Source organism: Musca domestica, unplaced genomic scaffold (assembly GCF_030504385.1).
Source record: "Musca domestica strain aabys unplaced genomic scaffold, Musca_domestica.polishedcontigs.V.1.1 236, whole genome shotgun sequence".
NCBI lineage: Eukaryota > Metazoa > Arthropoda > Insecta > Diptera > Muscidae > Musca > Musca domestica.
The window spans coordinates 337,904-355,450 of record NW_026712270.1 but is presented as its reverse complement, the minus strand read 5'-3'; the positions used below and the strand labels follow the sequence as shown (position 1 = coordinate 355,450).

Below are 17,547 nucleotides of genomic sequence, written 5' to 3'. Positions count from 1 at the left end.
AGACAGATGGGCGGATGGCATCGCTAGATCGACTCCAAATGTTCTGAAACGGATTTGGTCCAAAGAGACCTAGGGTCAAAAACTGTTATTTCACGTTTTGACCATATCAAATGATATATACCCTCTATAGCCATATGACTGATGGTGAAATGACTCATTCTGCTCGAGAGCTCTAATTTATTTCAGTACTCCCACCAAGATCCCGATATTATCCGATCAGAGATGACTTAGTATGTCAGAGAGCATACAATTTTTTTCAGTGTGTTTCATTTTTTTTGCAATACCTTGTTTTCTATTGGAAACGATATCAAGTTCGAAATAACTTGGTATTGGAAAGCCAATATCCAGCCTGTCAACATTTGGAGTCGCATTGCAATGCGTAGACAAACATCATTAACGTATTTTACGCATTCGACGTCAAATTGAAGGAGATATCAACGCCGGAACATTGGAATGTTTGTGGTCGATATCAGGCAAAAAAATATATATAGACGATGGCGATATTAAATGATAGTTACGAGGGTGGGTTAGGGAAATTGTTCGCATATAAGTATATACGAAAAAAAACAAAATTTTTCTTTAGAAATTTTTTTTTTGGCAAATGAGAATTCGAAAATTATGAGGAAGAGATATTGGAAATCACATGTAGATGTCGTTCGCTCCATGGCAGCTAGAAAATACCTTGGTTCATTGATGGACCGCCATCTCCATGTGAAACGAAAATACTCTCTTTGCTCAAAAATTTAAAATAATTCTTTGGAAGGAGTTTTGTCAAAAGTGAAAACTCGAAAGTAATGAGAGACGAGTTGGAATTGACATGTAGATGGCGCCAAGACCAATCAATGTTTTGAAAAAAGACAGAAGTTTAACTTCTTTGATGTGAACGACATCTACCTTTGAAATGGAACTTCTACCTTTGCAAAATCAAAATTCTTCATTGGAAGAATATTTTTCCACAAATTCAAACTTGAAAAAAATGAGGAAGAAGTTGGAATTCTAAGAGAGAAGATAGAATTCTTGATGTGAACGCCATCTACCTCTGAAAAATAATACAAAGAAAAACTAGCACATTTAGATGTCGTTAGCATCCAAGTCCCTCAGGCGATGATTTTTTTTAAAGAATTGTTTTTCCATCTCCTCAAAGACTCTACGGGTGGAGTTTATAAAAAAAATTTTGGCTTGCCCTCAAGACCTCTAGGCGTAGAATTTTTAAAGAATTTTTTTTAAAGAATGTGAACGCCATCTACCTCTGAAAAATAATACAAAGAAAAACTAGCACATTTAGATGTCGTTAGCATCCAAGTCCCTCAGGCGATGATTTTTTTTAAAGAATTGTTTTTCCATCTCCTCAAAGACTCTACGGGTGGAGTTTATAAAAAAAATTTTGGCTTGCCCTCAAGACCTCTAGGCGTAGAATTTTTAAAGAATTTTGGCTTGCCTTCAAGGCCTCCAGGCGTGGATTTTTAAACAATTTTTTGGCTTGCCTTCAAGGCCTCCAGGCGTGGATTTTTTAAACAATTTTTTGGCTTACCTTCAAGGCCTCCAGGCGTGGATTTTTTAAACAATTTTTTGGCTTGCCTTCAAGGCCTCCAGGCGTGGATTTTTTAAACAATTTTTTGGCTTGCCTTCAAGGCCTCCAGGCGTGGATTTTTTAAACAATTTTTTGGCTTGCCTTCAAGGCCTCCAGGCGTGGATTTTTTAAACAATTTTTTGGCTTGCCTTCAAGGCCTCCAGGCGTGGATTTTTTAAACAATTTTTTGGCTTGCCTTCAAGGCCTCCAGGCGTGGATTTTTTAAACAATTTTTTGGCTTGCCTTCAAGGCCTCCAGGCGTGGATTTTTTAAACAATTTTTTGGCTTGCCTTCAAGGCCTCCAGGCGTGGATTTTTTAAACAATTTTTTGGCTTGCCTTCAAGGCCTCCAGGCGTGGATTTTTTAAACAATTTTTTGGCTTGCCTTCAAGGCCTCCAGGCGTGGATTTTTTAAACAATTTTTTGGCTTGCCTTCAAGGCCTCCAGGCGTGGATTTTTTAAACAATTTTTTGGCTTGCCTTCAAGGCCTCCAGGCGTGGATTTTTTAAACAATTTTTTGGCTTGCCTTCAAGGCCTCCAGGCGTGGATTTTTTAAACAATTTTTTGGCTTGCCTTCAAGGCCTCTAGGCGTGGAGTTTTTAAATGAATTTTTGGCTTGCCCTCAAGACCTCTAGGCGTGGAGTTTTTAAATGAATTTTTGGCTTGCCCTCAAGTCCTCTAGGCGTGGAGTTTTTAAAGAATTTTTTTCCATCTCTTCAAAGCCTCTAGGCGTGGAATTTTTAAAGAATTTTTTCCATCTCTTCAAGGCTTCTAGGCGTGGAATTTTTAAAGAATTTTTTTCCATCTCTTCAAGGCCTCTAGGCGTGGAATTTTTAAAGAATTTTTTCCATCTCTTCAAGGCCTCTAGGCGTGGAATTTTTAAAGAATTTTTTTCCATCTCTTCAAGGCCTCTAGGCGTGTAATTTTTAAAGAATTTTTTTTCCATCTCTTCAAGGCCTCTAGGCGTGGAATTTTTAAAGAATTTTTTTTTCCATCTCTTCAAGGCCTCTAGGCGTGGAATTTTTAAAGAACTTTTTGGCTTGCCTTCAAGGCCTCTAGGCGTGTAGTTTTTATAGATTTTTTTGGCTTGCCTTCCAGGCCTCCAGGCGTGGATTTTTTAAAGAATGTTTTACCAACTATTTAGAGCCTCTAGACGTAGAGTTTTTAAGGAATTGTTTTCCCATCTCCTCAATGCCTCTAAGCGTGGATTTTTTAAGGAATTGTTTTCCCATCTCCTCAATGCCTCTAAGCGTGGATTTTTTAAAGAATTATTTACAAACTCTTCAAAGCCTCTAGGCGTGAATATTTTAAAGAATTTTTTTCCATCTCTTCAAGGCCTCTAGGCGTGGAGTTTTTATAGAATTTTTTTCCATCTCTTCAAGGCCTCTAGGCGTGGAGTTTTTAAAGAATTTTTTTTTTCATCTCTTCAAGGCCTCTAGGCGTGGAGTTTTTAAACAATTTTTGGCTTACCTTCAAGGCCTCTAGGCGTGGAGTTTTTAAAGATTTTTTGGGCTTGCCTTCAAGGCCTCTAGGCGTGGAGTTTTTAAAGATTTTTTGGGCTTGCCTTCAAGGCCTCTAGGCGTGGAGTTTTTAAAGATTTTTTGGGCTTGCCTTCCAGGCCTCTAGGCGTGGAGTTTGATGTCAGTCGAATCTACCTTTGAAATTAAAGTTTTTCCTTTCCAAAAAAAAATGAAAAATAGGAAACCTAGAAACAAGCCCAGGCACGATTATCCCAGGCCTCCCAGCCTCTGAAAATGAGAGAGAAGTTTGGAATCTACATTTGAAATGGAAGTCTTTCCTTTCCGAAAAAAATTATAAATAGGAAACATAGAAACGAGCCAGGCACGATTATCCCAGGCCTCCCAGCCTCTGAAAATGAGAGAGAAGTTTAATTTAAATGCAGATGTCGCTTTATTTAATGGCTTAAGATCCAATGGGACTGTCATTTATGCGAACATCATCTAACTATCAAATCTAACCTCAGCTTCAACTTTTGCATGTTGTTAGACCTTAAAGTATCGTGTCTTGGCTAATTTTCAGACTTCTTGACAAAAACTACATTTTTTTTGAACCATGGGAAAATTTGGAACTCACAGGTAGATGTCGTTCCGTTAGAACGCATTTTCGTCCATTGATGCAAGCGACATCTGCCTATGAATTTATATGTCTCCTTCTGCTTGACCTCAAAATTTTTTCAATGTTTCAATATTCATCTCTTCGATCCTCCCCAGCACATCCTCGCACTTGTGCGTGCTAATTTTTTCTCTTTGCATTGTAACCATTCACAAGTGTCAGCGAACATATAAAGCATTTATAAAAAAAAGCATACAAAGTCTGGCACAACTATGCACACTTTCTCGTTTGTTGTCTTTCACTGAAATACTTTGCTTGATTCAGGGATGGGAAGTGGGAATTTTGCAAAAGAAAAAAATTAATAATACAAAAATAGTTGAACAGTACATTCAAAGGCAGGAGTCCACATAATGACCCTTTAATTCTTCGCCCCCGCCAATACCCCTTGAAATTAGCATTTCCCATCCCTGGCCCCCTCACTCATCGATTAAATTCATAGGCCAAACCAGACATACACTTACATTCTACTTTTTCTGCACTGTTTAAAGTGTCTGTTAGTTGGAAATGAAAAGGCAGACAATAAAATGCGCCAATGGCCGGCCTTTAAAAGAATTTCGTTTTGAAATGTGGCTAAAAAAAAAGAAAAGTTTTCTTTTTATTCATTCGCATTATGGCTTTGGCGGCCGAGGAATGGCATAATATGTGATTTACTAAAGCAGCAGACGTGGTGCATACTCGGCTAGAGCAGATGACACTGTTTCATTCCACATGTTTTAGCAGAGATGTGGAATATTTTTTAAGGAATGTGGGTCCTCTGAAGGATCGAGACAGTCCAGAAGAGATTTTTTTTTGACCCATCGGTCCCGAAACGGCTAGGCATGACTCGCCATAACAAGCAATGTTAGAAAGAGCATAAAAATGCTCCAAACTATCTACAAAAATTGGTTTAGAATTTCAACTTTTTCATTTTTTTTTTTTTTTTCAACAACATCAAAATGAAATTGGGTTGGGCCCACTGTGCCGAGATGCCTAGACATGCATTGTTGGAAAGAACATAAAAAATATTCTTAAACTAAATTCTAAACTAAATTCTATTCTTTCTTAATTTTATTATTTTTTTTTTTTTTGGTCAAAAACTCAATAGTGAAATTGCTTTGGGCCCACTGTGCTGGGCTGACATCACTATGTAAAGTATTTGTTCCAATATAATCAAAATTACTCCTAAACAACGCATTTATAGACTTGGAATTCTGTCTTGAGCATTTTCTCGCTGACAGCCGAAAAGAGGAATTGGTTTGGGCCCACTGTGCTGGAGTGGCTAGTCATATCTCACTATACTATGCATTTTTGGAAAGAGCATTAAAAATACTTCTAATCCGCTGTCCATTATATTTCAATAACTTATTAATTTGCTGCTAACTATGTGATTTGATTTTGCTCATATTGTGAATAACTTCTTAGAAGTGAAGGTGGATTTGGACCAGTGCCCACCCAGGAACGACTATGAATACATTAATCTAATGTACATTTTTTGAAAGAGCGTTGAAAATGCTTCTAGAATATAATTCTCGTCATTCCAATAATAATTTTCGAGTGCGTCAACAACGGGTTTTACATTTGTACTTTTGTCATTTTTTGATTAACAGCCCAGAAGAGGAATCTCTTTGGATTCAGTGTCCAGGAATGGCCAGGCGAGCGCGAACCTAATGTGCATTTTCGGAAAGAGTATCAAAAATACTTCTAGACCAGGATTGAAGATATTCAAATTGTTTCTTGATATACCATCAATAATCGGCTCAAAATTTCATCTTCAAAATATTGTCCTCAAGTGACCATAGGTGATATTGATTTGTGTCCAGTGTCCAGGAACGGTTAGACGGACGCGGATTTAATTTGAATATTTGAAAAGAGCATGGTAAATGATTTTAGACCAAACTTCTAGATATTCGAAAATTATGTTCTGATTCCCCGTCAATAATCCGGTTTCAAATTTCAACTTGAATATTTTCTGAACAGCACAGCACATAAGGGAAATTGATTTGGTCCTAGTGTCCAGCAACGGCAAGGTTTGCATGGATATAATATGCATTTTCGGAAAGAGTATCAAAAGTGCTTCTAGGCCAGGCTTCAAGATATTCAAATGGTTTCTTGATATACCATCAATAATCGGCTTAAAATTTCAGCTTCAAAATATTGTCCCCAACAGGCCCAAGTGATATTGTTTTGCGGTCAGTGTCCAGGAACGATTAGAGGTACATTGATTTAATATAAATATTTGTAAAGAGCATAAAAAATGCTTTTAGACCACAATTCTAGATATTCGAAAATTATGTTCTGATTCCGTCAATAATCCGGTTTCAAATTTCAACTTGACCATTTCCTCACCAACAACCCAAAAGCGAAATTCGTTTGGGTCCAGTATACAGTAACGACAAGGTGTGCAGGAATATAATATGCATTTTCGAAAAGAGTATCAAAAATGCTTCTAGATCTGGCTTCAAGATATTCAAATGGTTTCTTGATATACCATCAATAATCGGCTTTAAATTTCAACTTCAAAATATTGTCCCCAAGTGACCATAGGTGATATGGACTTGTGTCCAGTGTCCAGGAACGATTATAGGTTCATAGATTTAATATGAATATTTGTAAAGAGCATTAAAAAGGCTACTAGATCACACTCCAAGTTAGTCAAATGATATATTCCGATTCGGTCAATAATCCGGTTTTAAATTTAAACTTGACAATTTTCTGAACAACAGCACATAAGGGAAATTGGTTTGGTCCCAGTATCCAGAAACGGTAAGGTGTGAATGGATATAATAAGCATTTTCGGAAAGAGTATCATAAATGCTTCTAGACCTGGTTTCAAAAAATTTGTTGATTTACCATTAATAGACGGCTTTCAATTTCAACTTTAAAATACAGGACGAGATGAAGAAACTGCAACCAACTTCAGACTGCTGTCATTTCTAAGCCACTCGTCCGACAGTTTTTAAAATTATTTCAGTGATAGCTCATTATATTGTTTACAAGCGTACCAAGGCATTTTGGTGAGAATTTTCCAGAAAAAAAGTTATTCGTTATGGAATTCAATCGTGATAGTGGCTATCGTTAGAGCACTCCAGCATTTAAATGTGAATAAATATTTTGCGTCTCGTACCATCGCACGTTACCGTGATACAGGTAGTGTAGCCCGACGACGTCAAGGAAGTGGACGGAAGAAAACAGCAACATCAGCAGAAATGGTTTAAAAAGTAAAGAAGCTATTTGATCGAAAGCCGCGTCCCAGTGGCCGAAAAATGGCCCGTGAGCTGAACATATCGCAATATTCCATTGAAAAATGAGCTCGGGGTAAAGCCATTGAAATTCCAATAAGTGCAAGAATTTACACCGCAATAGAAAGAAAATAGACTCAAAAGAGCTAAAGAGTTGCTTCGCTTGGCCGAAAGTGGTGAACTGCCGAATTTTGTTTTTTTCCGATGAGAAAACATTCGTTGTCCAGCAGTTTGTAAACAAACAAAATGATTGTGTTTACTTGCCAAAGAGGTCAGGTCTGAAAATGTGCACCTTCCGTTGGCCACCAGAACTCAAGCGCCAGCCATGGTGATAGTGTGGGCCGCCATAACAGCCGATGTTCGCTCTCCGCTCGTATTAATCAACCGTGGCATCAGAATAAATGCTGAATATTATCGCGAAAATATTCTGAAGGGTGTATTAAAGCCTTGAACATGCAAACATTTTTGGCCGCAGACCTTAGACATTCCAACAGAACTAAGTACCATCGCTCTCAGCACGCGCCACCCAAGAATGCTTACAAAATTAGGAACCTCGCTTCATTTCCATGGCACAATGGCCACCAAAATCTCCGGATACCAATCCGTTGGACCATTGTGTCCGGAGTATTTTGTAAAGCAAGGTTGGCACTAAAAAAATACCAAAGTGTCGATCACCTCAAGCAAGCGCTTCACCGGGAATGGGCCAAAATATCGCAGAGCAACAGCGTGTAACGGTTTCGTTGGCCGTTTGAAGGCCATAATTCGTGCCACCAAAAAATACCGAAGTATCGATCACCTCAAGTAAGCGCTTCGCCGGGAATGGTCCAAAATGCCACAGAGCAACATTAGGGCAGCGTGTAACGGTTTCATTGGCCGTTTGAAGGCCATAATTCTTGCCACTAAAAAAATACCAAAGTGTCGATCACCTCAAGCAAGCGCTTCACCGGGAATGGGCCAAAATACCGCAGAGCAACATTCGGGCAGGGAGCGTGTGACGGTTTCATTGGCCGTTTGAAGGCCATAATTCGTGCCAAAGGTGACGAATTCGAACAAATCTAAACTTATTCCCAAAATTTGATGCTATTTCTAACATTTTTTGTTTTCATTCAATAGAATTTAAAAAAAAAATCTAAAAAATCTTAGTTTAGAAAAATTTAGGGCGTTTGACTTTTTTGCAATTTTTTATCTCACCCTGTATTTCGTGGAGGAGAGTATGTAAATTTCGTGTTTTTTTTTTTCCTTAACTATTTCACAGCATTCGATCGGTTCCTCATTGGGTTATATTATTAAAATTATTCATTTCGGCACCCTTTGTTTTTTTTTTTCTTCATTTCAATATCGCTTAGAAATCCATTGGCCATCCATTGGAGTATAAACAATAAAATTGACTATCTATCAACAAAACAAAATATTGAAAACACAAATGAAAATAAAACAACAACTAGTATAGAACTCAAAGAAAAATAGCAAAACAAAGATGTGGCAAAAAAATATTGAAAAAAAAAAAAGAAAAGCAAGAAAGATTCAGAGAGGGTGCAAAATGACAATGCAAATTTTCAAAATTGTTTTGTTTTTTTCTGTTTTTTCATAACAGCATTTGCCAGCCAGCCAGCTAGTCAGCAAGCAAAGCGAATAGAAGCAAAGCGAATAGAAGCAAATCTCATCTCATCTCATCGTCATCAAAATCATCAGCAGCAGAAGGCGAAAGAAGAAAAAAAATAGTAAACAAATGATGTGTCTGTTGTTTATATGTGTGTAGAGATTAAAAAAAAAATTAAAAAATAAATTATATATTTAATATAGAATATTACACATAATTGTGGGATTTGTAATGGGATGCTAAAAAAAGAACAAATTGTTTCTAATATCAATAACAATAGTAAGTCGGAATAGTAAATCGGAATGGTCCGATCTCTACCATCTTTATAACAGACCTTGCGTTGATGGAAATATTCAGATGTGCCAAGTTTGAATGGAATCGAATGTAAATTTCGTGTTTTATGAGCTTCATAAATATTCAAAATGTTGACCCTTTGTGGGGGAGGTACCAGAAGGAGTGGACCCATATATTCCATCTTCACATGGGACCTTGGGTTTATAAAAATATAGCGATGTGTGTAATTTGAAGAGAATCGGATGCTTATTTTGTATTTTGTGATAATTTCAGTTATTAAAAATTTTCACCCTTTGTGGTGGAGGTACCAGAAGTTATGGTCCGATCTCTACCATCTCTATAACAAATCTTGCGTTGATGAAAATATTGAGAAGTTCCATGTCCAAATGGAATCCGATGTAAATTTCGTGTTTTATGAGCTTCATGAATATTCAAAATTGTGACCCTTTGTGGGGGAGGTATCAGAAGTAATGGACCGATATATCCCATTTTCACACCGGACCTTGGGTTAATAAAAAAATTGTGATGAGTGTAATTTGAAGAGAATCGGATGCTTATTTCGGATTTTATGATCATTTTGCTTATTCAAAATTTTGAACCTTTGTGGGGGAGGTATGAAAAGAAATGGTCCGATCTCTACCATATTTATAACGAATCTTGTGCTGATGGAAATATTGAGGAGTGCCAAGTCTAAATGGAATCGGATGTTAATTTCGTTTTTATGAGCTTCATGGATATTCAAAACTGTTGATCCCTTTGTGAGGGAGGTACCAGAAGGAGTGGATCGATACATTCCATCCTCACACCGGACCTTGGTTTAATAAAAACATTGTGATATGTGTAATTTAAAGAGAATCGAATACTTATTTCGTATTTAATGATCATTTTGGTTACTCAAAATTTTTACCCTTTGTGGGGAAGCTACCAGAAGAAATGGTCCGATCTCTACCATCTTTATAATAGATCTTGTGTTGATGGAAATATTAAGATGTACCAAGTCTGAATGGAATCGGATGTTAATTTTGCGTTTTATGAGCTTCATGGATATTCATAATTTTGGACCCTTTGTGGGGGAGGTACAAGAAGAAATGGTCCGATCTATACCATCTTTATAACACACCTTGCGTTGATGGAAATATTCAGATGAGCCAAGTCTGAATAGAATCAGATGTAAATTTCGTGTTTTATGAGCTGCATAAATATTCAAAATGTTGACCCTTTGTGGGGAGGTACCAGAAGGAGTGGATCGATATATTCCATCCTCACACCGGACCTTGGGTTAATAAAAACATTGTGATGTGTGTAATTTTAAGAGAATCGGATGCTTATTTCGGATTTTATGATCGTTTTGGTTATTCAAAATTTTAACCCTTTGTGGGGGAGGTATCAAAAGGAATGGTCTGATCTCTTCCATCTTTTAAACGAATCTTGCGTTAATGGAAATATTGAGATGTGCCAAGTCTGAATGGAATCGGAAGTTAATTGCGCGTTTTAAGAGCTTCATGGATATTCAAAATTTTGACTCTTTGTGGGGGAGGTACAAGAAGAAATGGTCCGATCTATACCATCGTTATAAGAGATCTTGCGCTGATGGAAATATTGAGAAGTGCCAAGTCAAAATGGAATCGGATGTAAATTTCGTGTTTTATGAGCTTCATGGATATTCAAAATGTTGATCCCTTTGTGAGGGAGGTACCAGAAGGAGTGGACCGATACATTTCATCCTCACACCAGACCTTGGGTTAATAAAAATATTGTGATATGTGTAATTTGAAGAGAACCGGATGCTTACATCGGATTTTATGATCATTTCAGTTATTAAAAATTTTTACCCTTTGTGGGGGAGGTACAAGAAGAAATGGTCCGATCTATACCATCTTTATAAGAGATCTTGCGCTGATGGAAATATTGAGAAGTGCCAAGTCTAAATGGAATCGGATGTAAATTTCGTGTTTTATGAGCTTCATGAATATTCAAAACTTTGACCCTTTGTGGGGGAGGTACCAGAAGAAGTGGACCGATATATCCCATTTTGACACCGGACCTTGAGTTAATAAAAACATTGTGATGTGTGAAATTTGAAGAGAATCCGATGCTTATTTCGGATTTTATGATAATTCCAGTTATTAAAAATTTTTACCCTTTGTAGGGGAGGTACCAGAAGTTATGTTCCGATCTCTACCATCTTTATAACAGATCTTGTGTTGATGAAAATATTGAGATGTGCCAAGTCTAAATGGAATCGGATGTTAATTTCGCGTTTTATGAGCATCATGAATATTCAAAATTTTGACTCTTTGTGGGGGAGGTACCAGAAGGAGTTGACCGATATATTCTATCTTCCCATCGGACCTTGGGTTAATAAAAACATTGTGATGTGTGTAATTTTGAAGACAATCGGACACTTACATCACATTTTATAAGAGTTGTAGTTATTCCAAATTTTGAGCTTTTGGGAATGAGGTACCAGAAGGTGTCGACCGATATTATCCATTTTCGCACCTGACGTAGCACTAATGCAAATATTAGGATTTGCAAAGGTGGAGCAAATTCGGAATATCCTTTTTCTTTCTGTGAAGTAAATTATTTTCTTTGTAAATGTTAACCTTTTTTGTGGGAGGTACCAGAAGGTGTGAACCGATATTGTCCATCTTCGAACTCGATCTAAGTTTGACAATAATATTACGATGTAACAACTTTGGATCAAATCCCTTCGAGAGTTATCGTGCGCACCAGCCAGATAGACGGGCGGACGGACGGACAACGCTAGATTGACTCCAAATGTCCTGAAACGGTCTAAAACCATTATTTCGATGGGACACGTTTTGGCCGTATCAAATGATATATACCCTCTGTAGCCATATGACTGAGGTTATAAAAATCCCAATCGCAATTTACCCCATTAAATTTCTGAAGAACATCAGGAGTAGTAGAATGAAAAACCGCAAGTGTAAGAAAAATTTTTGTAAAACAAATAGCCACATAAAATATCTATAATTAAAAAAGAGTTGTGGGAAAATTGTTGATAAACGAATTACTATCACAATTTGCGGTCAAATTACATTCGTGATAAGAAAACCAGTAAGGAAAAGTCATAAGGCAGGTGGGACCCACTATATGATACCCTAAACCATTATGCATATTTAGTAGAGCTCCCATTTCTTAAAGATCCACGTTCTATAGATTCTTGAAAAAAAATCTTTTCCTAAAGATCCACCTTCTGTAGATGCTTGACCGCTTGGAAATTAGTTGTTTAAAAAATCCACGTTTTGTGTGGTCAGACTGGACATGGATTGCATATTCGTCTTCTGCAAAAAGCACATTTCCCCGGACACCTTCTGTAGCAGCAATTTTCGCCTTGAATTTTATTTAAAATTTTCAAATATTTAGAAGTTTAGGAGCAAAAACTTTACAATTAGATTCCCATACCGGAATATAAACGATTTGAGAAAACCAAATCTATTTCCTGGTCCCCAATCGTGTCTAGCAAGCGATATCCAAATAAGACGCATCCAAATTCAAGCTTCCACGAAAGCTTAGACTATTTCCAGTCATTAAACCAAGGCTTATTCAATACAAAACTATGTTTAGGTTGGATATCGGCTGCATTTGTGTACTTATATGGCAAGCCTAGCCAGCCATTAGCGGAGTGAAAACCAAACCGGCATCAGAGCCAAGAGAAGTACAAAGTCCAGCCAAGAAAAAACGCCAAAGACATGAAAAGCAAGATTGAATATAAAGAAAATATGGCAAAAAAAAACAAGCTGGTAAAGAGGAAATAAGAAAAATGCAAAAAAAAATATCCAACATTGTCACAACCAAGTGACATTTGCAAGGACAATAATTATTACAAAAACAAATTATACTATATACATATGCTAGATAAACATTGGAGCAGACCCCCAACCCCTCCTCAGATAATATATGATCATCAGGAACTACTTACCTAACACTTCTAAACTTTGCAGTTGCAAATAATTTTCGTCTTCTTCGTTCTGTTTTTTGGCTGCACTGGCAGGCGCTGGTGATGACAAATCTTTGTGAAGTAATCGATGGAAAAATTTGTTAAAATAAGTATGCAATTTTTTCCAAATCAGATGGTAACAAATTCTTTCAACAACCGAAAATGTTGTTTTGTTTGCAATTCAATTTCTTTTCTTCTTCCTTTTTTCGTTTACACACAAGATAATATTTTTCGCGACGCTCTGCGGCGGAATTAAAATATTTTTTTTTTTGGTTTTGGTTTTTGTGTATTAAACAAAGAATTTTGTTTTCTTCTCTTGTTGTTGTTATTATTTATTTGTGATTCTGTTTTCGTTGATTTTTATTTTCTCTACTGCCATAGTTATCTTTTGTTTGCTGTTGTTTTGCTTCGTTTGGTCTGCTTCTACTACTACTACTGCTGGCCAAGATTGGTTTGGCCCAAGTGGCTTGTTGGCCAGAGGCAGACAGACGGCAGAGAGTTAGCATTCACACCACAGATCACACATATCAAAGAAAACCGAATAATTAAATATTTTAATAATATTCAATGAACTGCCGTTTGTATCTCAACGAACAGAACAGCTACTCGATTATTTTGATTAATTTTTCCAACTTTTGTTTTGTTCTTTATCTTCTTTGTTTTAAAAGGTTTTCTCAATTTTCTTTCGCTTATCGTTGTCGTTGCTTTGCTTTGCTGACTTTGCCCTTTTTTTTGTTTGCTTTTGTCAATGATGTCGTTTAATTTTTTTCCTCTTTCCTTGTTCGACCAACATTGCAATATTCTTTTCCCTCTTTCCGAGGAGAAAAACGTCTATTTTAACAAGTAATAAACAATTTCCAACAATTTTCCATGAAAATTGATTAAATTTTCTCAATTATCTTGACAATAAGAACTTTTCACTTCACTTCGCAACACTATTGTAACTCATACGAATGAAAATGACAAAGAAGAACAACAAAATGACATCCAAGGGTGTTTGATTTAATTTTTGTCGGCGTTAGGTGATGGATGAGCGAACTTTGATATTGAGCCTAGTCATATTCACATAACTGGCTGGACACACATCAACTCCTGGTATATATTAAAACGCATACTGGCAGGTAATGGTAGAATTAAGGGGTGATTTTTTGAGAGCTATAGAAAAGTTTTTCAAAAGAAAACAAATAAAAAATCTGAAAGTTCGGAAATACCGCAGAGCAACATTCGGGGAGCGATTGTTTTGAGAGCTATAGAAAAATTTTTCAAAAGAAAACAAATAAAAAATCTGAAAGTTCGGAAATACCGCAGAGCAACATTCGGGGAGCGTGTGATGGTTTCATTGGCCGTTTGAAGACCATAATTCGTGCTAAAGCTGGCCAATTCGAACAAATCTAAACTTATTCTCAAATTTGACATTTTTTGCTTTCATTCAATAAAATTAAAAAAAAATGTAAAAATTATGGCGTTTGACTTTGTTGCAGTTTTTTATCTCACCCTGTACTAATTTTATTGTCAAATTGTCGCCAACAGTCAGTCTTCTTATCTGACCTGGGACTGAAAATATGCAATGAAAAATATTTCCTTTATAAAAGAAACAAGAATCCATTGTCTGGTATGTGACTTATATACCCGAATATATGATAGCTTAAAACATCACGCGTTTTTAAGAGAGGAACATTTGAAAAAAAATGTGTGCAATACTTTGAACTCTTGATTTTACTGAAAATTTCGCAACTAGTTCCTCGGTTCATTTAAATGAATCTTTCGGCTTTGTATTTTTTTCTTTTGGGACGTTTTTTAGTTTGTTTTCCTCACAATTGGCCATGGCGGTACTATCTCAAAAAGCATCTTGAAAAACCCCCATTACTAACTTGATTTCCAATAATATGCCCAGATATAATCAAGAAATTCCACCAGCTACAATTGTCGCCGAAAATAATCCAGGAGTAGGTAAAACAAAAGATGCAGAGGATACGACAAAAAGTAAAGACGAAACCAAGGAATCCACCACCGATGATGAACGTGTAACATTCCATTGCAAATTGTGTGGTCTCCATGAAAGGGTACACTACTTTGGCCGGGATCCACCATTTGTTTATGGACTTGAATTTTGTGAAGCCACCTACATTATGCGTGATCCCTTTCAACCGCCCATACCTAAGTGGAAATCAAAACCGGAGTATTTTATAGCAATAGGAGCCCATTGTATACGATGCAATGAAATGGTGTGTAAGGATACTACATGTAGTTTTTATTTTAAAAACACCTATTGTCTGACGTGTACAAAGATATTGGCGAATACATTTCCCATGGATATTCAAGTCAAACTAAAGAAACAACTTGCAATGGTGCATTAAGCAATGGAATATAGTTTTCTTTGCCCTTTAACATTATATGGGGGCACCATATGAATTGTTAACTACAATTTTCTGTCGAATGTCACGATTGGACCGAATGCACTGAAAAAAATCAGGACTAATCTGCGACATTTTTATACAATACCAACATGAATTTCTAGATTGTTTAACAATTTATCTTTTATTACCATATATATTAATATAATATAAAAAATTGCGTTAAATACAGTCAGGGAGAAACATTAATTAAAATAAACCACTCTCCATATGTGGTTGATATACATTAAGAAAAAGGTCAACTTAAAAAAGAACACAACTACTTCAAGAATTACTGATATTTTCCCTAAAAAAAAACCAATCTCATTTTATTTACTCTTCACTTTTCGTTCTGGGTGCTATTTTCTTGGCAATATCCATGGCCTGACTTGGCTTCTTCTTTTTCTGTTTGTTCTTTTTCTTCAGAGCCTCAACTTTGACACCGCGGAATTCACTTTTCTTGGATTTCTTGCCTTCATCGCCTTGAGACTTATTTTGCTGTGGTTTAGAGTCTTTGGATTTGTTAAATTTCTTTGATTTGTCTCCTTTGTTCTTTGGGTTCTGATTTTGTTTCTCCTTAGCCGCCTGGGCATCACGTTGCTCTTTGGCACCCAATTTCTTTACACTGTAACGTTCAACATTGATTGGGCGATCATCCAAGAGGGTTTGATTCAATTCCAATGCCAAGCCCACAGCATCGGCAGTTTTGAAACGGACATAGGCCACTCCCTTACAACCTTTAGTGCCTTCACGTATACAACGGACATATTCAATTTCTCCACAGCTACTAAATGTTTCCCTCAGGGATTCTTCAGTGGCGGCTGCAATGAAAAAAAAAAACAAATTAACAAAATTTTCTACCCCACTCAAATTGCCACTTACTGTATTTGAGATTGCCCACAAAAATCGTACGCTTAGCCTCCTCCTTAGATTCCTGGGCAGAGGCAGAGTGTTTGAGACTGGATTTTGTGACACGCAAATGCATACCCTTGAATTCGGTACCATTTAGCTCCAAGGCCTTCTCAGCTGCCGTCTTGCTTTGCAATACCACATAGGCATTTAGGGCTCCCGAAGCCTTACGCATTTTGTGCTTATACAGAATCTGTCCGGCTGCAGTACGCATACGTATTGAGTTGACAGGTCCATACTTTTTGAAAAGTTTTATCAATTGCACACGTTTTGTGGTAACGGGCAGATTACCCACAAAAACTGTGGCATCCTCTTGGGCGGGATCTCGGGGTTTTTTCTCTGCCAATTTTTGTGCCTTCAATTCTTGGCGTTTCTTTAATTTCTTTTCTTTTTTCAACAGAACACGTTCCGATACCTCACTGGCATCTTTTGTTCCGCCAGCTTTAGGAGTTGGCTCGGATTTCTTCTGTTCACCTTCGGTTTGCTCCTCATTGGCTTTCTTTAGTTTATTTTTCTTGTTCTTCTTTTTCTTATTTTGTCCTTCCTCAGCAGTTTCACTGGTTTCTGTGCTTTCTAGTTTACGTTTTTTGGCTTTCTTTGACAATTTGTCCTGCTGGCCTTCTTGTTTGGTACCTTGCGTCGTAGCTTCGTTAGTTTTGCCAGAAGCCTTCCTCTCGGCCTTCTTTAATTTCTGGGCCAACTTTTTGGCTTTTTTCTTTTCGATCTTTTTCAATTCAGCTTCACTGAGATTTGTTGTCGTTGTTGCTGCGGATGTTTCCTTTTCCACAGCATGCACAATCTTTTCCTTCTTATTTTTCTTCTCAACAGCCTCCTTGTTTTTCTTTTTTCCAGCCTTATTTTTCTTTTCTACTTTTTCCGCGGCTTGTGTTTCGGATACTTCATCCTCCACGGGCTTACTTTTTAATGCGGATTTTTTGTTTTTATTCATAATTTCCAGATTTATTTAATCTTTTCTCCACGTGTTGTTTCTGTTGATATTTTATTTGTATTTTATAAAAGCACGCCGGACTAAATAAATCACCGCCGTCCATAGATATCGGCCGGCATCGTTATCAAATTAAACCATGCTTCTTCATACCGTGGTCGTCCAAGAGAAATAAAGGCATTCACACACATTGATAGCACCGGCAGAAATTATGTGAATATTTTAATAACTTTACCCTTTTTGACATTTTTACGTAATATTATTACTACCGTTGAGATGAAAACTTCAGATCAGTTATTTAATCTCAAGGTAATGGGATAAAAACTTCATATCAAGTATTTATTTTATGATAATGGCGAAATTGAAAAAGAAAAAACTTACAGTCATAGAGAATTGATAACAAGAAGAATGAATATCTTTTTAGTTTTCCAATCCCAAAGATCAAATACATTAAAAAGATAATAAGAAAAAATTGAGTAAGCCTTTTTATTCAAAAACTTTCTATTAGATAATTTTGTCTT

General features: G+C 36.7%; 3 protein-coding genes across 12 annotated transcripts in view; 1 reads left to right on the top strand and 2 right to left on the bottom strand.

Annotated features, from left to right (window-relative positions):
• LOC101897750 (myotubularin-related protein 4) overlaps positions 1-13,744 on the bottom strand; it is a 69,969-nt gene extending 56,225 nt beyond the window's left edge. For 8 of the 10 annotated variants that reach the window (XR_009342351.1, XM_059123145.1, XM_059123151.1 and 5 more), the window contains exon 1: positions 12,761-13,345. The gene's annotated coding sequence lies outside the window, so the exon portion shown is untranslated. The other 2 variants (XM_059123146.1, XM_059123150.1) reach the window with 2 other exon arrangements.
• Positions 13,745-14,577: 833 nt separating this feature from the next.
• Positions 14,578-15,144, top strand: LOC131802730 (cysteine-rich DPF motif domain-containing protein 1-like). Its single transcript, XM_059123174.1, has one exon. It carries the CDS (start codon positions 14,665-14,667, stop codon positions 15,133-15,135), a length of 471 nt encoding a protein of 156 aa, XP_058979157.1. The 5' UTR covers positions 14,578-14,664; the 3' UTR covers positions 15,136-15,144.
• A 145-nt stretch (positions 15,145-15,289) lies between these two features.
• Positions 15,290-17,148, bottom strand: LOC101899583 (RNA-binding protein 34). Its single transcript, XM_005183946.4, has 2 exons — positions 16,054-17,148; positions 15,290-15,992 (listed from the first exon to the last, which is right to left on the bottom strand). The coding sequence occupies exons 1-2, from the start codon at positions 17,027-17,029 to the stop codon at positions 15,505-15,507; spliced, it is 1,464 nt and encodes a 487-aa protein (XP_005184003.1). The 5' UTR covers positions 17,030-17,148; the 3' UTR covers positions 15,290-15,504.
• Positions 17,149-17,547: the final 399 nt, after the last annotated feature.

Coding starts and splice junctions, on each gene's coding strand:
- LOC101899583 (XM_005183946.4), bottom strand. CDS start 17,029: ATGAATAAAAACAAAAAATCCGCATTAAAAAGTAAGCCCGTGGAGGAT. Junction 15,993..16,053: donor TGTGGGCAATCTCAAATACA/GTAAGTGGCAAT, acceptor TTTTCATTGCAG/CCGCCACTGAAGAATCCCTG.
- LOC131802730 (XM_059123174.1), top strand. CDS start 14,665: ATGCCCAGATATAATCAAGAAATTCCACCAGCTACAATTGTCGCCGAA.